This window comes from Pelophylax lessonae (genome assembly GCF_965119305.1).
Source record: "Pelophylax lessonae genome assembly, chromosome: 13".
NCBI classification, from domain to species: domain Eukaryota; kingdom Metazoa; phylum Chordata; class Amphibia; order Anura; family Ranidae; genus Pelophylax; species Pelophylax lessonae.
Window position 1 is genome coordinate 149,955,913 of NC_138780.1, and position 22,456 is coordinate 149,978,368.

The following is a 22,456-nucleotide window of genomic DNA, read 5'->3' on the forward strand; positions in this document are numbered from 1 at the left end:
TGCTCACAAATAGTCCAATAAAAAAGGATGGGATCATCCATTCTTGACATCATAGGGAGGCGAAGTCAGTGATATTCAGTACTGAGCACAAAGGTGCTCCACCTTGTAGACATGGATTATACTGAAAGAAGGAGAGATCAGAGTGATCGTTCATCAATATACTGCTCCTACTTCAATGTCCAGTCATCAGGCTGGGGGTTGTGTTTTTGAGCAAGCTATGCTGCTGCTTTAATGGTGGATTAAAGAACATAGAGCAAGAGTCACTAAGCAGAAAGCAACTGGTTATGTTTTAAAGCACTTTCACCACCCACATGTTTGCAAAACATCTGGTTTTGCCCCACTCTTTACATACTGTGATGGGCAGCCTCACTGTCCAATATTGAAGGTTAGTGATAAGCTCAGGCATGCCCAGATCCTAGTCCGAACCCACCTGAGCAAGCCTGCCAGAAAGCTACCACCTTTACTGGACAAATTATCTGTAGCCAGGGCATCCCTTGGCCTTCAGCCGTACACATACAGTAGGAGTGTATGCATGCGGTTGCAGGGAACAAAATTATTTAGCTAGTTATGATTGGCCTGGTGCAGTGATGGCTTTCTGGTGGACTTGCTCATGTGGGTTCAGACTGGGATTCGAATACACCTGAGCTCATCCTCAGTGAAGGAATAGGAAAGAGCAACACAAGACCCCCCCAACCCATTAACTTGGGAAGGGTATTTTGGACCAGCAGAGCCCTGTAAGTACTGAGTTTGTGTAGGCCAAGGAAGGACCTGAAGTGAAGGCATCTGGAGGAACCTGGTATGTGCTTACAGCACTGGATTAGGTAATCTTGTCACTAAGGCTCCTTTCAAAAAGGGCAGGCTCAGTTTTGATTCACAGAGGGTCTGTCCGCTGATCCCCTATTGTACAGAACCTGCTCTTTTCTTTGGGCCGCTGTCCATTTACACCCGACTTCCCTCTGATCTGAATTTCCTAGATGGAGGAGGATGGATCCTCCTCCGTTTTTGTTTTTATCGGATCGAAGGTAGATGGGTGTAAACAGGCACAAGTCTGTTTACACCTGCCGGTCCATAGGGGTGAATGAACTGTCCGATTAGGTCTGCCTGAAAAATTGACACCCTTCGTGGGAAAGGGGCCCTGAAGATTTCTTTAAAAGCTCAAATGCTAATTTTTTTGGGTAGAGTAGGGAATACATAAAAGACCCATGTTTTGCTGCCTTTGTGCTATTGGTGAGATTTTTCCTTGCATCTAGTTCTATAGACAGCAACAGGAAGTAAGAGGAGGTCTCTCTAAAGTAGGTAGACCGCTGTTACCAGAACAGATGTCCCCATTGCAAGATCTTTCCTCTAATCTTACTTCGTGGACAACTAAAAATGTTACATTTCCCAGCATATTCAGTCCCATTGACAATAGTCACCAGGATGAATATATGAAGTGAATTTCCCCCACAGGAACACAAACCAATAAAAACTTGACAGAGTCTCCTGCTTCATCCAAATATGAGAAAACATTTGGGCTTTACACGTACTTTAACTTTTTGATGGCTTTGGTTTGAAAGAGTAGCATAACATTCATGTGCAAGTAAAAATGATTTACCACAATGTGCTCAGCTTAAAAATTGTAAATTGAGCAGTCTACGTGTAAGCAATATTCCATCATACAAAAGGAAATTTCTTTTCGAGCAAAGAAAATGGTCTGCTCGATTACTGTTCTATTGAAGAGAAGTTGTAGCAAAGTCACAAAGCAGCTGATGTTTAAGCTGAATTGTTCTGGATATCTTTTATAAAGAGAAGTACATTGCATTCTCCGCCATTGCATAATTTGAGGTAATATTGCTGTGTTTACATTAAAATTTAATGTCGATGGCGTTGCTTTTGTGCGCTTGACACACCTGAAATGCAGTTCAACAAAATGTTATTGTTTTTAATAGAGCAGTACACATGGCAGTTCCGAGGCTGCAATTTGACCACCTTTGCTTTGAGCTGCATTTCTTTGGATGTAGAATGTCCTATTAAAATCCATTTGAACTGCAGGCAACGCATGACTTTTTTTATACACTGAATGAGTTCAAATGAAAATGCAGCATTTGACTAGAATGCCCACCAACATGAACCTTAAAGCTAAGTCTTGGCAGCTATTTTTTTTCTTTTCCGGTCATTTTTTGGTTATTTTTTTATAATGTACATTACAAGTACAAATTTTTGTAGAGTCAATTCAATTACGTATTCAAATCAACTTAAACTATTAGTCTTGTAACAAACAAGCGTGTAGGCCACATAAGATCCCATAGTTGAATACCAGAGTAAAATGGAGGAGGCCACTGTCCAACCCCCCCCCCCCCACCTCTCTTTGTGCCAGGTAAGGTGGGGCTTAAGTTCAGCGACCACCTCCTATAGTTTACAAAACTCTACGCAAGTGCAGTCCATTAGAACAATACAAAAAACCTATAAAAATAACTATTCCAATACACATGTTCACTCCCCAACCATTGACATGATGTGATAGTCTGGGGATAGATGTGCAGCTCCGGGAAGAGAGAAGGGGAAAGGATGTAATAAAGAGAGTAGACTGTGCACCCATAGTGCTCTGCACCATGTCACAAAGGCCATGTGTGGGCTCTAGGTGGTTTCTGAGACATTTTTTGATCCAGGGCTCCCATGTTTTTTCAAATCAGGGTAAGTTATTTGGGATGGCCAAGAGTTTCTTATTGCCATTATCAAGGAGAGATTGGTCTTAACCATTTCAAATGAGATAGTGGGATTCTTTCAGGACCTTGCTATTGCAATACGTGTGAACACAAAAGAGATCGAACTCCTTACATGTTTCGGACCCTCTAGAATTGGTTGTGCACACAGAATAAAATCTTGCAACTTTTGAGCATAAGTTAACCAAAAATGGAGAAACAAGCCTTCCTGGCCACAACCTCTAAAGCATAGAGATGAGGCTCCAGGGAATGCAAGAGGCCAACCTCGTCTGAACCATATACCATCTAAGTTAAACTTTGCGTTACCCACTTGCTTTGTATGTTTCGTCTTACTGCAGTGCGAGCATTCTGTGTAGTAGTGTGTGTCTCTGCCCCTCCCACAAGGTCGGTAATGATGCTTATCTTTAGCAGATAGACTCTTCAATCTTTTATTTTTTCTTTATTATGAACAATCCATAGACATCATGGTTTGTACTGGCCACAATAGTTGGGTGAAATTGGAAGTCTGCTTGCAATATCTACAGCAAGGGATTCATTGATAAAACCAAGAACTGGCCACACACACCAATAACTTTTTTTGCAACTTTTTTTTGCAAAGGTCTGTGTGGCTCAATGTATGCTTTTTTTTACAATTTCTTCTCTAATTATGTTTTTTTCTAGTTACTTCAGAATGAGGTCGAAACCTTTAAGGGCGATCTAGAAAAGCTGCAGTACTGCGTCAAGTCATCAGCTGATTTTGTTGGCCATGTTTGTCTTTCACAAAAGGAGAAGGAAGAACGGTCTGAACTTATTAAGGTATACTTTAAAAATGTAGCTTTCATTTAATGCATGTAGGTCATTCTTACCTAAATATAAAAAATATGTAATGTATCCTTTCTGTACAGAAGCATCTGTTGGAGCTCAGAGAACTGTCGGCTGACATTGAGCATTTGAATGAAGAAACCTTTACTCTCCCTCTCGATGACCGCAGTTTGATGTCTCTGCAGAACTTGAACCGAAGCTGGGAGAAAACAGGAGAAATGGCACTGGAAGATTGCAGGTCAGTACTTCAATACTGCATGATCCATGTTTGTTGGCTAGTGCTGAAGAGGAAATATGGGCAATATGCTGTAGTCTTTCTGTAATTTTGTTTTTTAAGTGCACTTGGTAACATAGTGTTATTACCTGTGGATCCTGCCAGTGAATCCATCATTTTTTTTCACCTTGTTTATTAGGCAAAGCTGTCCAGCAAAAGTGACAGAGCCCTAGGACTTTTAACAATAGTCCGCTTTTATTTACATATTTTAAACAATTAAAAAAAAAAAAAAAAGATTGCTGTAACTGCTTAGAAAGTTAGTTGGAGTTACAATTTATTTAGTTTACTTAAAAAGTACCTGCCCCTTTTAATTTGCCTTTAAAGTCCACTTTTAAGGCCATGTTACATATTACACCCATATTTAGTGTATAACATGTACAGTAACATGGTGTCAAGCAGACGACCCACCTCTGACCGCGTGAAGGGGTTTTTCTTCTCTGCAGCCGCTGTCAGTTTTTAAATCAGTGTGGCTGTGTGGGCGCTTCCTGCACAGCCACGTCATTCATTCAAACAGATCTGTGGAATAATGAACTAAAAGTCCATTCTACCACTGTGACAAATGGACTTGTAGGTCTCATTGGAATACAAGTCTGGTGATCCTCACGCTTCTAATCAATTGACCCTTCTTCTAGCTCTGCAGCTGAAAGCCTGTACCTCAGTACAGATAAGGAACTGGAGGAGGAGCCTGGAATTGCATGCACAATCCATTGATTGTGGTTGCAATGCTGAGCAGGCTCAATTGCAAAAAAAAAAAAAAAATGAATAATAATTGCACGTGTTTTTGTGTAATTACAGTGCATGTGCATTTATTTTTTTTCAAAGATGGGCTTAGACTTTGAAGTATATGTGAACCCTTACAGCCCATTTTTAAAATAGAAAAGAAAGGCAAGAGTGTATATATGTATGTATGTATGTGTATGTATGTATGTATGTATGTATATATATATATATATATATATATATATATATACACACACACCGTGTTTCCCCGTAAATAAGACCGGGTCTTATATTAAATTTGGCTACAAAAAAAACCATAGGGCTTATTTTCAGAGGATGTCTTATTTATTTACGGTATGTGCAATGACGATCTTAAAGTGATTGTAACCCTAAAACAAATAAATAAATATCCTGATCCTTTAAAGCATGATAGGCAGCACAGTTCTTGTGCTGTGTCATGTAGCCCTCTCTATGTTCTAAAAAAACCTGGAATAAAACAATAAAATGTTAAAAAAAAAAAGTTCTCTGCCCCCTCTCTCCCTGTCAGCTTAGGAGTCAGCATTATGACATTCTGTAATCCCAAAAATAAACCTTGGATAAAGTCATTGTAAAATTATGTAATTGATTTTGTAAAAAGATTATGTAATGTGCAGTGTGTCTCCTTTTGTAACTTTATTGTGGAAAATACCTAATTTACAGCGCCGCTGGGCACTCACGTGACCCTCCGGAGCTCTTCTTTCCCTCTCCGAATACTGCAGAGGTAGGGGCTGAGATCAAGGATTTAACTAGGGCTTATTTTCGGGGTAGGGCTTATATTGAGTCTATCCCTGAAAATCATGCTCGGTCTTATTTTTGGGGTAGGGCTTATTTTCAGGAAAACAGGGTATATATATATATATATATATATATATATATATATATATATATATATATATATATAATATATACATACATACACACCCATTATAAATACTTTTTTTATTATTCATAACAAATATATAATCTCTGTTCTTGCCTACATAAGGGGCTTGGAGAGGTGGGAGTGGAGATTGTGTCAGTACAAGTCTTTGCCATTTGAGGACAGGCAAGCTACTCTCCGAGCACAGCCAGAAAACTGGCCATACCGGGATGAATGTGCTCTCAAGCCTAGTGTGGACAGTTTGAAATAGGAAACAGGGGGATTGGCAGGATCACCAGCTATTTCACACATAGAAAGTAATATAAAGAGAACAGGATATTTTTAACATGGTACAACAGACATATCAGGAATATGAAATGTTGGGGTAACATACACTGTAAGTCACAATAGATGTTTTGTGTTAGTACTGTATCTTGTTATAGCTATCCTCACTGGCCCCAGAACCTTAACTTTTGCCTGCACCAAACTGCCTTGTGATGCTGGGCAATGCCATGTTGCTGGTGACGTCATTGTGTACCCTCAAAGCACTGTATCCGCACAGATATAGCGTCTTTCACATGATGATTGCTGTCAAATGCCCAATGTCTACAGTTAAAAAAAAATGTAAACAAAGCGGTGCAACGATTTTCGTTGCATGCTAGTCTCATATTGAAACTGAAGAGGTTAAGGCTAACGTGATTCCGATATTCAAAAAGGGCCAGAGACATATCCCGGGAAATTATAGGCCTGTCAGTCTGACATCAATAATATGTAAACTTTTGGAGGGGATGATAAGGGACTATATCGTAGAGTATGCTAAAGACAACAACATCATCAGTAGTAACCAGCACGGGTTTACAAATGGGCGATCTTGTCAAACCAATCTCTTAGCATTCTACGAGGAAGTGAGCTGTGAGCTAGATAGGGGGAGACCAGTGGATGTGGTGTACTTGGATTTCGCTAAGGCGTTTGATACAGTTCCCCACAAGCGCTTAATTTATAAAATAAGGTCTGCAGGTATCGACAGCAGGGTTTGCTCTTGGATACGGAATTGGCTAAAAGGCCGTGTCCAAAGGGTAGTAATAAACAGCGCATACTCAGACTGGTCTGAGGTAGTAAGCGGGGTGCCCCAGGGCTCAGTCCTGGGACCAACCTTGTTCAATTTATTCATAAACAGCATTGAGGACGGGATCAGTAGTTCGTTATCAGTTTTTGCAGATGACACAAAATTGGCCAGGGCAATAACTGCACAGCATGAAGCAGATATCCTACAGAATGACCTGGACAAAATTACGGAGTGGGCAACGACATGGCAAATGAGGTTTAATGTGGAGAAGTGTAAGGTTTTGCACTTGGGGACCAAAAACATAAAAACACAATACACGTTAGGAGGGGAACCCTTGGGGGAATCAAAAATGGAGAAGGATCTGGGAGTCTTAGTTGATGATAGATTAGGCAACAGCATGCAATGCCAAGCGGCAGCTTCCAAAGCCAACAGAATATTAGCATGCATAAAGAAAGGGATGTATTCCAGAGATAAGACTATAATCCTTCCACTTTATAAAACTCTGGTCCGACCGCATCTGGAGTATTCTGTCCAGTTCTGGTCGCCAGTCCTCAGGAGGGATGTGTTGGAGCTGGAGAAAGTCCAGAGAAGGGCAACTAAACTAATTAGGGGGTTGGAGGACCTTACCTATGAAGAGCGGCTGCAATCGCTCGATTTATTTTCCCTGGAGAAAAGACGTCTGAGAGGGGACATGATAGCAATTTATAAATATCTTAATGGGGATCTCAGCTTAGAAGAAAAGCTGTTCATTCGAAGGAATTGCATGAGGACTCGAGGACATACAATGCGATTAGAGGAGAAGCGTTTTAACCTCAGGCAACGTGGGGGGTTCTTTACTGTTAGGGCTACAAGATTGTGGAATTGTCTACCACAAGAGGTGGTTTCTGCGGGTAGTATGGTGACTTTCAAAAGACTCTTAGACTTACATCTCAAGGATCAGGAGATTGAGGGCTATGTTAGATGATTACAGTCACACACACCTACACAGGTTGAACTGGATGGACTATTGTCTTTATTCAACCTCACCTACTATGTAACTTTCATAGTGATGTCATGTGATGAATTGTTTTGTATGTATTCTTTCGTTTCTGAGCATGCCTAGTCTTGCTCTTACGATTTTTTTTGGACGAAAACTGTACTAATTAAACGGAAATCGGACGTTGTATTGACATATGATTAAACATTTTATAGCCTGCACATCCAGATTTTGTCATCCGAAAATTCGTAATCGCCTGTCGAAAGCACTATACGAAAATCGGCAGGTCGGACGAAATTTTACTTCCGATTTTCATATCGTATGTACGGGCCTTTAGGCATATTTCAGGACAAAAAAAAAAGTGCAAAAAAACCCATAATTCTTTAAGTACGTTTTCTGTGCATTTATCTGATATTTTTAAATTGATGACAGGGTCTCTTTAAAGTCTATTTAAAAATATATGTTCGATCTAAGTCTACCCTGTCCACACGGTGACAGCTGCTGTGCTTTTTCAGTGCAGAACAGCGTTTTCACCCTATAGTAGAAAAGTATCAAATGTTGGGGTAGGAATAAAGGGTAATAAAACTCTTTTACCAGGGGCCAAAAAAAAAAAAAAGATCGTATTAAGTCCCAGACTTAATTATACAGTACACGTCATTTTTAATTTGACCATAGCTCCCCTTTAAATACTTTCTTATTGGTGTCCCTTTTATCCTGCAGTTGCTTTTTCAAACTTGATGGTACATTTTCCTAATGCTTTGACAGTATGATTTGTTTTCTTTCTCATTTGTTCGTATCAAGAGAAAACAGGGTTTTTGAAACAACTATTGCTGTATGAGTCACTATAATTGCCCAGACAACTTCAGCGTTGTTCTGATCTGATCTCCGGCACATATGAATCTATTAGATTCCCCCTAAACGACCTCCACTACAAAACAATCTGGCAAATGTGATTCACATCCAACTAAAACTTTGTGTTTCTAGGAAATTAATTCCATGGCAAAAGCTCTGATGACTGATTTTGTCTTCTGTGGGTCTTTTGCAAACAAGGTTTTCATGGGAATCATTCTGTCTTCAGTGTGTTTGAGATTCTGAATCATATTTTGCATCCACCTACACTTATTTGATAAGAGCAGTTATTAAAAGAGTAAAGCTTTTATTGGTCATCCTTGTCTTCTTGGAAACAGGAGTGCAATTACTTGTGCCCTCATGTGACCCAGAATCAGGTAAACACCCTGCCCACCCCCCCTGTACTTACCTGGTGATAAGTGGTCATTGTCCATGCAGCTGGTGTAACAGTCTGGGGATTTGAAAACTCTGCTCTTCTCCCCCTTTTATCTGCTGGGCTTCCAGGACAGATCATAGCAATTCTGATTGGTCAGCAAGACTGGCACAGAGACCTGCTCTGATCCATCCTGGAAGCCTCATAGAAAAAAGGGGGAGAAGAGCAACAATTTCAAAATCTCAGACCGCTGCACCGACTGCATGTGTACTGACAGCTTATCACTCACAGGGTAACTACAGCAGGGACTGAAAGGTGGGGAAGGTGTAAGGCATTCACCTTTTCATGTTTTCTGAAAAGATGATCTAAACCCTTTAAGGTCTTATCCATCCTTTTGCAGTCCAGCCATAATAAAGGGAACCTGTTACAGCCCTCTAACCTTCCTGACTAGCAATACAAAGAATAGAGCAGCTTCTTTCCTTATTTGCCAGAAAGCCACTCAGAGAGGGTCTGGGGCTGTAACTGTCTCTCTGTAAACTGGTTTTATTTAGGATGAGGGGTGACTGACCCCTGTGATAACTGCAAGCACAATTCACACAACCACAGACGGATTAGGGTGCAAATTCAGATGTGCCATAGATGCTGCTTGTGTTGTTTTTCTTGTTGAGTTGTAGGCTACATTCGCTGTAAAATTTTATTTTATTATTTTGTTCCTGCATTTAATGATAATTGCTTTTTTTTTTTTTATACCGGAATGCATGGTCATGAATGTCCTCCGACACAGATTTTTGTATTTTGTGTTACGGATCTGAATGCAAGTACTGTTAACACACCTATGTGAATGTCTCCTTTGAAAAGCTGCATTCAGATCTCTTAAAAATAAAAAATAAACACTTTAAATGCGTTTTTTTTTTTTTTTTTATACGGTCGTGTGAATGAGGCCTTAATCTTCAAAAAGCTTGCTGACCGTAACCATATATTTTTATCCAGGGAGCATCGGGTGAATGAACTGGACAGAAACACTTTTATTCAAAATTATGAGACCTGGATGCAGTGTGTGGAGAAGATGGAGAATAACCTCACCATGGGAACTGCAGGAACGTATGAAGCGCTGAAGGAGCAACAGGCAATGTATGAGGTATGAGCTGCTGACAATATGCAATATCTGTATTTAAAAATGACAAAGATGCAAGTAAACTAAACCACTATTCAATGGAAAAGCATGCAGCCAATATTGGGATATAGCCCCTGCCGACCTCATTCGCTTTATACCCTCTTAGCTAACAAAACTTAGTGTACTGAAGGTGCTGCTTTGTGTTGATGTGTATTAGATCTACATACATTGATTTTAGGTAGCGCCAATGCAGGACCCCTCAGTACAAAGATAGGGGGTATTTGTAATGGGGAAAGGTTTGTCCATCCCTGCAGAGTGTTATAGCCATTTCCCCAACATGTGAACACCCTATTGTCAGTAGCAGTAGTAAGAAGTATGTTACCAGCCATTGTTATTACTACTTGAGTAATGCCAGTTTCGGTGTTAGTAAAAAGTTTTTTTTTGACGTGGCCACAGCTGGGACAAATATGTAACCTGCTATTACTGACCTTGTCCTGTAAATGCTAGTTGCCTGGCTGTTTTTGGTGCTTTCTGATCAGCTTTCATCAAAATTTTCGAATCGGCATATACTTCTGGATCAGTGAAACAAACTATTGAAGACGCAAGATCCATGTGATAGCCAGGCAAAAAAGCATTTTCAAAACCGGAGTTTAGCAGGAGTAGCCTCCATATTTATCCTAGGTGAGGAATAATTCAAAACCGAATATTAGATCACCAAACGTTCATCTTACAGTGATTGTAAAGGGTATTTTTTTTTTCAAATAAAAAACATGTTATACTTACCTGCTCTGTTTTGCACAGAGCAGCCCCATTCCTCCAGCCACAGTGTCCTCCTTAATTATTTCATCTATTTCAAGTATCAATATATAACGCCAACAATTTTCACAATGGTTTACATATATTGTACTTTCACATCACTCCCTGCCCTCAAGGAGCTTACAATATAAGGTCCCTGCCTCACATAAATACATCTACTAGGGCCAATTTGGACAGGAGCCCATTAACTTACCAGTATGCCATTGGACCGTGGGAAGAAACACACACAAGAACAGAGAAAACATACAGACTCCATGCAGGTAGTGTCCATGTTACCCTAGTGCTGCAAGGCAGAAGTGCTAACCACTAAGCCACTGTGCTGCCTGACCAGGACCTAAATAATGGAGCAACAATGTAAATTGAACACTCTTTAAGAATCTCTTAAAGAATAGTCTTTGTCTAGCGTAAAACCGGAGTTGTCTCAATAGAGGTGTTGTAAAGGTACTTGTGACAGCAAATTCTGTACTGCCTCTGCTTCAGATCAGCAACACTTTATATTCCGTTCAAACATGTTTAATTAAAACATACAGTATATTCGCTGACTAAGGCTTCCACCCAAAACTAAAACACCCCTTTAAATTGGGTTTAATGGTTAAAAATACATGCACTCCTGCTGGATCTTCTGTGTTTCCATTGGTCATAATGTTCTTGCGGTCCTTTGTTGCTTTCTTTCTAGTGGTTGCCATGTACTCTCATCCATTGTTATAAATCAGAGCCTAACCGTGTATAGAAACATACAAATCATATGTAAATATACGCAAATCCCTTAAGTGTCCATACAACAGTAATGTGTCCTCCAAAAGTGACAAGTAGATATAAATCAGTTCAAATGTGTCCATAAATCCTAATCATGTCCTTCAGAAGTGCTCTTCGTGCCACAAAACCACAAACTCAATGTGCTTTTCTCTCCACCACATATATAACACATTTAACAGAACACCATTATATTTTAGCGGTCTACAGTAAACCCCCCTCCATTGCGGGGGTTACATTCCGGACCCAGCCGCGAAAAGTGAAATTCCGCGAAATAGAAAAACCCTATTAAAATGCATTGTAGGCATGATTTTTTTACTGTCACTGTACGTGTAAAAGCATTTTAAGGTCTTTAAACACACTTTTAAAACAATAGAAACTCATTTAAACACATAAAAGATACTAAGAGACATAGCAAGAGCTATGGAAAACACAAAAATATTTAATTTTTAATGATTTATATAGTAAAATAACATTACAAAAAAAAACGTGAATTACCGGGACCGCAAAAACTGAACCGCGATGGAGCGGGGGGATTACTGTATAACCCTTTAAAGCTCCTCCACTTGCTCCTACTGCTACAAAGGAGTTGTTCACCACCATTTCAACTGATTTATATCTACTTGTCACTTTTGGAGGACACATTACTGTTGTGTGGACACTTCAGGGATTTAAGTATGTTTACATATGATTTATATGTTCTGCTGATTTAGGTAATTAGTAGCTTGGCTTCTTTCATTTATATATTGTTTTAGCTGAGTGAGTTTGCACTATTGAGCTGCAGCTGAGAGGAGCGGAATTTCACATTATCTATCGTATTGCGCCAGGGATATATTTATAGTAATTTACCTGTCTGTCCTGTTAAATGTCATCTGAAGATATTTGCATCCAAAATTAGCACACTTTTATGTTTATAGTGTAAAACTCTTTAAAGCAGCCGTTTTCATTTTTTTGCAAAAATAGATTATAGAATCCTATGTTAAGATTATGATTGTTTTGAGGTATGCCATCAATAATTTATTTTGTTTTGCAGAAGCTACAAGCTGAAATAGCCATAAATGAGCACATTTTGCATGCCTTTTTTACCAAAGCTTTGAGTGTCCTGGAATCAGAGGAAGAAGAAAACAGGTCAGTGGATTTATTTGTTAAAGAGCAGCGAGTACAAATTAATACATACTCTTCCAATACTATTGTAAGGAGCAGGGCCACTGTTAGAAATCATGGGGGCCCGTACAGCCTACCTGATGGGGCCCCCAACCCTGCCCCGGCCCTGCCCTCTGACCCCCCATACCTGCCTAAAAAAGAAATGCAGCATTGTCTTCAATGGGGGAAAAAAAGGGGCACTGGTTCTCAGTCAGGAGAGATGGGGGTCCTGGTGCTTAGTAGGGAGAGATGGGGGTCCTGGTGCTTAGTAGGGAGAGATGGGGGTCCTGGTGCTTAGCAGGGCGAAATGGGGGTCCTGGTGCTTAGCAGGGAAAGATGGGGGTCCTGGTGCATAGTGGGGAGAGATGGGGGTCCTGGTGCTTAGTTGGAGCAGATTGTGGCCACTGCCTGTCAGTGGGGGAGGGGGAGGGCACTGGTTCTAAGTGGGGGTAGATGGGGGGGGGGGTCCTGGTGCTTAGTGGGGAGAGATGGGGGGGTCCTTGTGCTTAGTGGGGGCAGATTGTGGGCATGGTCAGCCAGTGGGGGCAGATTGTGGGCATGGTCAGCCAGTGGGGACAGATTGTGGGCATAGTCAGCCAGTGGAGGAGGGGGCACTGGTGCTAATTGGGGAGAGATGGGGGTTCTGATGCTTAGTGGAGGGAGATGGGGGGGGAGGGGTCCTGGTGCTTACTGGGGGCAGATTGGGGGCACTGCTAGTCTGTGGGGGAGGGGGCGCTGGTGCTAAGTGAGGGGAGATGGAGGTCTTGGAGGTTAGTGTCCTCAGTATACTTTACCATTTGGTTCAGAGCAGTGCTTTGATGTTGGTCTTGGCTGCTTGGTAGCTTCACTGAATCTTGGCAGTTGGGGCTGCAGGATTGCATTCTGGCAAGACCACATGTTGGTCAGACCTTAGTTGGAGCATGGAAGAGCTAGGAGGGGCATGAACAGCCTAGTGAAAGCTAAATAATAAGTCCATAAAGGATCTGAAATAAGAATAGAGGAGAGTGGAGGCAATAAGGTGATGCCATTTGTTTGAAACGGAATCCTCTGCAGTCTATGGAGGACAAATATTCAGGAAAGAACCAGGAATGTAATTTTCTAAATTTCTGGAAATGCTAAGTGTTCAGTGACCGATTTCAAGAACAGATTTTGCGAGCGTGGAGTCTCCATGTGATTTACCTGTATGAAAACCTGAGGTCAAGGACAGATAGGCCACGTTCCCTTTTTTCCTTTTTTTTATTTATTTTTTTTTATTAACGTTGTTAATTCAAAGCAATTACCAAACAATTATTTATTTTTATAAAACAGATACTGCACATTATATCTTCCTGTAAAAGAAGGGAAGTTCTTACAGCACGTCCACTGAGGGTGCCGACGTCTGCAGTCTGGAGTTGTTGGGAGTCCTTTTTGGCCGCCTTGGGTGTTGCAGGGCACTTTGCCCTCTCAGCTGAGGTTTTTACTACCAACATGCAAGACTTCATGGCCCATATTACCCTGGTATTTGCCAGCTCTGATCACAGAGGCCACAAGCACGCTCTCAGGCCTTCTCCAGTAGGTTCTGTATGTGATTTACCCACATGCTTAGTGGCTTCTGAGTCATTGGCCACAGACTGTCTGATTTTTAGTCTCTCAAATCCTTGTCGGATGAGCTTACCCCGAGGAGTTACAATCTACTGCTATTGCTCCCAAATCAAAGAATGTTTTGGCTCTTATTAATGCGGTGCTCACCACCTTGAACCTGGAGGATCAGCTTGTCTGTTTTACTATTGCCACTTCCAGCCTGGGGTCATATAGGGCCCCTAAGCTGGCAAGGATTTCTCTTTGCGCCTGCTTTTCCAGCAGTTTTGTATATGAAGATTGGAAGCAACCTAAAAGTTTGTTTGATCCCCTTAAGCGCTTGCTTGCCTTGTATCCATTTGTTGTGGATTTTTTTCTTAAGTGGCCCGTTCTCACTGTGGACCTGGCCATGTGTCGTCTAGCCATAGTCGACTTAACAAGGGGACTAACGTACTGGTGTTGGCTGCTTCTGCTTTTAAGAACCCAGTCAGTAAGTGGGTAAAATAGCTGCACTGAACCAGGTCTGTCCACCTCAATCTAGCCTTTAGCTCGGGTTCACACTAAGGGCAGGTTTGAAACCGCACAAGTTTAAGCCCGCATTTTAGTGCGAGGGGCGATTTGACAGACATCTGTGCAGGTTAATGCACAGATGTCTATTGAAATCGCCCCCAAAGTGACCAAAAGTAGTGCAGAAACTACTTTTACTAATCAGTGTGGTGCCGCAAAGTCGGCGTCGCACCAATTCGGACGGTGCCGTTGCCGGCAATAGACTCTGATTTGACATGTCAAATTGGCTTGATGGAAATGGGGTCGTAATTCCACATGAAAGGATGCAGGTCTAGCTCGCAATTGCAGACTAAAGGAAGTTACGACTCAAGGTACAACTAAGCGCATAGAGCACTAAATGCGTCAACGCTGTTCCTGTCCTGTAGACACTGTATATGTGTCTGTGTGTTTTGATGGATTGTCTTTAATAAATTCCTGCAATCTTCTACATATCTGAGTAGGGTGATCTACTTTTTTATTCCGGTCAATAATTGTTTGGAAATCCTTTCCAGAACTATTTCCCTGGCGGATCCCACCCTGCACCCTATTCCGGCCGTGACTTCGCTTTGTCAAACCATGTCTGACTTGGTGAAATCCCTTAACAGATTTCACCACTGCTGCTGATTCGCACTCTGCTAGTTGAGTGTGTGGAGCAGGTGGCTGTTATGCTAAATGTCAGATGATAACTTACTATCAGTTCATATGTAAAGGGCATTTTGGCTTAAGTACAAGCACTGCAGAACTGTCTTGTAATCGTTTGATGCTTTCTAAGGATGTCCTAATCAAGGATGTTACTGGTGGCAAGAGCAGAAAAAGCCCAAAGCATTAATTTCTCCATCTTTAGTACCTTCAGTGTAGAGGTCCTCCAAGGACCTCACAAATGCTAGCTCTCCAAGTCTGTCAAACTCTCGGACAAGCCTTTCTTCACATGAAGGTTGGCCTCCACTTTCCGGTGGGGAGACATCTGTTGACCTTTGAAGGCACTTGGACAACTTGCATTTTTCATTCTGGATTGCTGGGTGCAAGAGGTAGTGCCCCAGAGCTACCAGCATCCCTCCCCCCCCCCCCCTACTTGTTTTCCTCCTAAAAACCCTTCTGTGTCCTCACAGGCTGGCAGATCTCGATCAGGCTCTCTTGGGACTTCTAGACCAGAGTATAATTGTCCTCGTCCTTACTGCAGAATGGGGTTAGGGGTTTTTGTCCAACCTGTTCGATGTTCCAAAACCAAAGGGGTGCATTCACCCCATCTTTGACAACAAAGCTTTGAATGTTTGTTTGGGCCCAATTTCAGTTCAAATCAACCAGACCTGTCATTGCCTTGGGGCTTATGTTTGCCTTTTTCAAGGTGGTTCCCTTTTGTGTCATTTCAGATCAGGCATCTACGAAACAATGTTTTGTCATTGCGCGATTAACCTGTCCAGTCCCTCGACAGACTAATTTGGTTGACTTCAATGACCAGGCTATCCTTGGCTGAGTGGTTTAAATATCGGGCTCTGCAGTTGGGAAGTTCTTTCTTCCCTTTTTCCGAAGATCCTCACAATGGATGTCCATTAAAGTCCACAAATTTTCTTGTTATTTGTTGCTATTACTAGATTAGTGTCTAAACTGGGCACCTTAGCTTGGGAAGAACTCTTTTCTTTTACAGGGACAAGGTGGTGTCGCAGCCCAGGACTTTCTTTTGCTTAAGGTTGTCTTTGCCTTTCACATAACTAGGACATTGTTTTCCCATCCCTTAGTCCAGCTCTGGTTCATCAATAGAAAAATTCCTTCTAATGTCTGGATGTGGTCCAGGATATGCGAGTGTCTCAACCACTGTTTGTTTTTTTTCTAAAAAACTGATTTTACTTTTGTAAAAAGTGCATCGGAAGTGCATTGCAGCTTCTTGTTCCAACATCTAGTTGTTTGAACAGACTATTTTTCAGGCATATGGGCTCAAAGGTTGGGTTTGTTTCTTTCCAGTTAAGGCTTACTCCTCTAGGGCTGTAAGAGGCTCATGGACTTTTTTTTCCCCATCAAGCCTCTGTTTCCCATATATGCAAGGCCGCCATCTGCTGTTCTCTTTGTACGTCCTACCAGGCGGATGTTTTTTCATGCGAAAGGTCCTTTAGGCAGCTCTTTGAGCTGCAGCCAATCCCAGATTATTTTATTGGACCTGTTGAGAATTGTTTGCTGTTGTCTATCTCCCAGTTGGGCTGCTTTTGAACATCCCAAAAATGTAAGACCTTGTGTCCCTCAATGGATGAGAAAAAATATATTTTTTTTTTTTTGTACTTACTGTAAAATGCTTTTGTTTAAGTTCATTGAAAAACACAGATCCCACCCCTAGTATTCTCGGTACTCCATAGCTGAAAAACGGAGACATGCTGGTAGTAGTAGAGTTGGCCTACTGGTGCCTCCTGTAGGCATTAGTATAACACAAAGTTTTAAAAGTTACTGTGACACTCAATGGACTACAACAAAAGGATTTTATGTGGAGTACAGAAACCCTATTTTAAATTGCACTATTCATGAAGCATTATCATGAAGTTTTCCGTCAGGTGGCAGGTGCTATCCATAATATCTGCATTAACAAAATTAAGATTTTCATAGTCATGGATTATATTACCTGTATTCTATTTTTTTCAGAGGTGAGGTAATTTTAAATCTGACCTCCTTAAAGGAGAAGTGGCAGAGTGTGATAAGCCTGGTGCAGCAGAGGAACCGAGAGAACACCATTCTTCTGAAGCAGTGGAGGCAGTTCAGAATCTCCAAACAAAGACTTGAAAATAATTTGAGTGGGGTGCAGGCTGTTCTTTCTAGTGTCAGTCCACAGAAATGTCACAGCCTAATCAATGCTGAAAAACTCCTTTACAATTTTAAGGTGAGTGTGTTCAGAGGATGCTATTGTGTAGCAATATTTATACAAAAATATTATTTACTATCTCTAGTGCCAGGCTAGTTCCATGGTCATTTTTTTTATTTTATTGGTAAAGCAAATGCATTTTCAAGGATTATTATTATTAAGGATTTCTATAGCGCCAGCAATTTACGCAGCGCTTTACAATATTAGAGGGAGACAGTACATATCAGTGGCGGCTGGTGAAGTTTTAAGATGGGGGGGCGCAAGACCCCGCCCTTCTATTTTGGCCCCTCCCATTTCTCAGAAGCCACACCCCTTATAGACCCCACCCATTTTGTCCCCTGTATTTTGCTTGCGTGAACCAATTCTCCCAATATATCACATATTAAGGGCTCCATCAGTACTAGTATATCCCATAATAGGGAGCAGGGGCCCTATTATGGGATACACTGACAGAGTGGCACAAACCCCACAGTACAGACCCCCTAGCACAGACCACACAGTACATGCCCCCTTTCAATGTAGTGACCAGCGTACATGCCCCCTTTCAATGCAGTGACCAGCGTACATGCCCCCTTTCAATGCAGTGACCAGCGTACATGCCCCCTTTCAATGTAGTGACCAGCGTACATGCCCCCTTTCAATGCAGTGACCAGCGTACATGCCCCCTTTCAATGTAGTGACCAGTATACATGCCCCCTTTCAATGTAGTGACCAGCGTACAGGCCCCCTTTCAATGCAGTGACCAGCGTACATGCCCCCTTTCAATGTAGTGACCAGTATACAGGCCCCCTTTCAATGTAGTGACCAGTATACAGGCCCCCTTTCAATGTAGTGACCAGTATACATGCCCCCTTTCAATGCAGTGACCAGCGTACATGCCCCCTTTCAATGCAGTGACCAGCGTACATGCCCCCTTTCAATACAGTGACCAGCGTACATGCCCCCTTTCAATGTAGTGACCAGCGTACATGCCCCCTTTCAATGCAGTGACCAGCGTACATGCCCCCTTTCAATACAGTGACCAGCGTACATGCCCCCTTTCAATACAGTGACCAGCGTACATGCCCCCTTTCAATACAGTGACCAGCGTACATGCCCCCTTTCAATGTAGTGACCAGCGTACATGCCCCCTTTCAATACAGTGACCAGCGTACATGCCCCCTTTCAATGTAGTGACCAGCGTACATGCCCCCTTTCAATGCAGTGACCAGCGTACATGCCCCCTTTCAATGTAGTGACCAGCGAACATGCCCCCTTTCAATGTAGTGACCAGCGTACATGCCCCCTTTCAATGTAGTGACCAGCGTACATGCCCCCTTTCAATGTAGTGACCAGCGTACATGCCCCCTTTCAATGCAGTGACCAGCATACATGCCCCCTTTCAATGTAATGACCAGCATACATGCCCCCTTTCAATACAGTGACCAGCGTACATGCCCCCTTTCAATACAGTGACCAGCGTACATGCCCCCTTTCAATACAGTGACCAGCGTACATGCCCCCTTTCAATGTAGTGACCAGTATACAGGCCCCCTTTCAATGTAGTGACCAGCGTACATGCCCCCTTTCAATGCAGTGACCAGCGTACATGCCCCCTTTCAATGCAGTGACCAGCGTACATGCCCCCTTTCAATGCAGTGACCAGCGTACATGCCCCCTTTCAATGCAGTGACCAGCGTACATGCCCCCTTTCAATGCAGTGACCAGCGTACATGCCCCCTTTCAATGTAGTGACCAGCGTACATGCCCCCTTTCAATGCAGTGACCAGCGTACATGCCCCCTTTCAATGCAGTGACCAGCGTACATGCCCCCTTTCAATGCAGTGACCAGCGTACATGCCCCCTTTCAATGCAGTGACCAGCGTACATGCCCCCTTTCAATGCAGTGACCAGCGTACATGCCCCCTTTCAATGCAGTGACCAGCGTACATGCCCCCTTTCAATGCAGTGACCAGCGTACATGCCCCCTTTCAATGCAGTGACCAGCGTACATGCCCCCTTTCAATGCAGTGACCAGCGTACATGCCCCCTTTCAATGCAGTGACCAGCGTACATGCCCCCTTTCAATGTAGTGACCAGCGTACATGCCCCCTTTCAATGCAGTGACCAGCGTACATGCCCCCTTTCAATGCAGTGACCAGCGTACATGCCCCCTTTCAATGCAGTGACCAGCGTACATGCCCCCTTTCAATGCAGTGACCAGCGTACATGCCCCCTTTCAATGCAGTGACCAGCGTACATGCCCCCTTTCAATGCAGTGACCAGCGTACATGCCCCCTTTCAATGCAGTGACCAGCGTACATGCCCCCTTTCAATGCAGTGACCAGCGTACATGCCCCCTTTCAATGCAGTGACCAGCGTACATGCCCCCTTTCAATGCAGTGACCAGCGTACATGCCCCCTTTCAATGCAGTGACCAGCGTACATGCCCCCTTTCAATGCAGTGACCAGCGTACATGCCCCCTTTCAATGTAGTGACCAGCGTACATGCCCCCTTTCAATGCAGTGACCAGCGTACATGCCCCCTTTCAATGCAGTGACCAGCGTACATGCCCCCTTTCAATGCAGTGACCAGCGTACATGCCCCCTTTCAATGTAGTGACCAGCGTACATGCCCCCTTTCAATGCAGTGACCAGCGTACATGCCCCCTTTCAATGTAGTGACCAGCGTACATGCCCCCTTTCAATGCAGTGACCAGCGTACATGCCCCCTTTCAATGCAGTGACCAGCGTACATGCCCCCTTTCAATGTAGTGACCAGCGTACATGCCCCCTTTCAATGCAGTGACCAGCGTACATGCCCCCTTTCAATGCAGTGACCAGCGTACATGCCCCCTTTCAATGTAGTGACCAGCGTACATGCCCCCTTTCAATGTAGTGACCAGTATACATGCCCCCTGCAGAGGTATGGCAGTGGGAGAGATGGGATCAGGCAGAGGGATGGCGGTGGGAGGGATGAGGGCATGAGGCAGAGAGGGATGGCAGTGGGAGGGATGGTCATGGGATGAGGCAGAGCAGAGGGGGATGGCGGTGGAAAGGCTGGATGGATGGATGGATGGATGGTCATGGGATGAGGCAGAGCAGAGGGGGATGGCGGTGGAAAGGCTGGATGGATGGATGGATGGTCATGGGATGAGGCAGAGCAGAGGGGGACGGCGGTGGAAAGGCTGGATGGATGGATGGATGGATGGATGGTCATGGCCCATGATGACCATCCATCCAGCCTTTCCACCGCCATCCCCCTCTGCTCTGCCTCATCCCATGACTCATGGGATGAGGCAGAGCATAGGGGGATGGCGGTGGAAAAGCTGGATGGATGGTCATGGAGGACTGACAGGAGGACCACGAGGACTCACCGGTGGTGATGTCTTCTTCCAGCAGATGACTTCCGGTGGTCTGGTCTCCTCTCCGGTGCCGCCGTCACTCCCGTCCGGTGTCCACCCGACTCCATCGCCCGCGGTCCGGTCCACTGCTGCGAGTGACGTCAGCGGGGTCAGCGTTGGATGTCCTGGATGCTGTGATTGGTCCAGGCTGGAGGCTGGACCAATCACAGCCAGGAATCCACGAAGTGGGGGTTTCCAAGGAATCTGCCTTGCGCCCAGGTTACGCCCCCCACGCCCCCCAGAAGGCAGCCAATCGGCGCCTCTTCTGGGTGGTAACCCCACCCCCCCACCCCCTCCACATCGGCTGGCGGCGGCGGCGGCGGCGAACGCAATTTTTTTTTTTTTCAAACTTTATTGCTCGTTTTGCAATCTTTTTTTTTTTTTTTTTTATCTTTTTTTTTTTTCTTCCTTTTTTCAGGGGTGGCGGCGCCCTGGCGCCCCCTATGCACCGGCCGCCACTGGTACATATACAGTACATATACAATACAATAAAATACAAGAGGATTTAGAGGGCCCTGCTCAGAAGAGCTTACAATCTAATTATTTAAATATGCATGGCCTATAAAAAGTTTCCATAGACTATTAAGACAGGGTGAATTTATTTTGTTGATTTTTTTTTATAGATTCTTTTATGTTAAATATAAACCAAAGTGTTTTAAATTAGTCACAAGCAAAAAAAGCTAAATAATTGAATGCAAAAGTATAAACCCTCCCTTTAAAATTACACAGCTAAATCATCCCCAGCAATCATTTTCCAAAATCACATAATTTATTAATTATAAATAGTGTATATATATATATAATATAGTAATTCCTTAAATTGTCATGTTGTTCCTTTGTTTTGTTGTAGTATTAGCTTTTAAGAAAACACACACCTATTAAATAAAAAGGGCACCAAACCATTCTTTTTAACAACAATCTTCTCAATAAAATGTGAATTTGTATTTTATGCATGTATTTTTCTCTGTAAAAGCCTCTCTTGTGTAGACATCTTGAAGCCCCAATACTTCTGCTGGGCACCTTCTACTTAGATGTGATGTCAGCAGCAACAGCAGACTCAGAGCTGTCACTTAAGTGACACTATATAGTATTCACCTTCGCTCCTCCCCCAGCAGCCACAAAAAAGTTTGTAGGGAAGTAAGGGGAGGGACAGAGGAGCTGTGCCAGCACTGAGTAACTAGACACTCAAGTAGAGGAGAAGGCTATGTTGTGCAAGGAGGGAGGGGGCTCTACAGTACAGACTACACCTGCATGAGACAAATTTTCTAACAGGTTTAACGGCAATATTGCAAGTAAATTGTAAATGATTTATGGTAAGGAAAGACACTGTATGTAAGCATTTAAAGAATAACTCCAGGAATTACAGGTTTTAAAAATTTGCTGGTTTATAATGTAAAAGGGATAATGTCCAATGAGGTGTATGCCACTTTGCAGACTTCTGTCTTTTATTTACTTTTTCACTGTTGGTCAGAAGCTATACTTCTGGCGATCTGACGGCGAACCTTTTGGGTCCTAGATGTAGAAGCTGCAGAGTCATGTGCAGCTGCTGTTGCCCACCCCTTCTCTTCTCTTGCCCAATCTTTCCTGTTCACAATTTAAAAAAGTATTCTGCGAATAGATCGCAGATGAGAGGGAATGGCAAA

The 22,456-nt window shown here is 43.1% G+C and overlaps 1 protein-coding gene across 1 annotated transcript in view; it reads left to right on the plus strand.

Moving 5' to 3' along the window:
* The window catches only part of SYNE2 (spectrin repeat containing nuclear envelope protein 2), a 550,589-nt gene that overhangs the window by 452,449 nt on the left and 75,684 nt on the right, over positions 1 to 22,456 (plus strand). Inside the window, exons 88-92 of the mRNA XM_082274971.1 lie at positions 3,363 to 3,497; positions 3,587 to 3,741; positions 9,650 to 9,797; positions 12,376 to 12,470; positions 17,214 to 17,448. Of these exons, the coding sequence (XP_082131097.1) occupies positions 3,363 to 3,497; positions 3,587 to 3,741; positions 9,650 to 9,797; positions 12,376 to 12,470; positions 17,214 to 17,448 (768 nt within the window). The remainder of the gene's footprint in view (positions 1 to 3,362; positions 3,498 to 3,586; positions 3,742 to 9,649; positions 9,798 to 12,375; positions 12,471 to 17,213; positions 17,449 to 22,456) is intronic.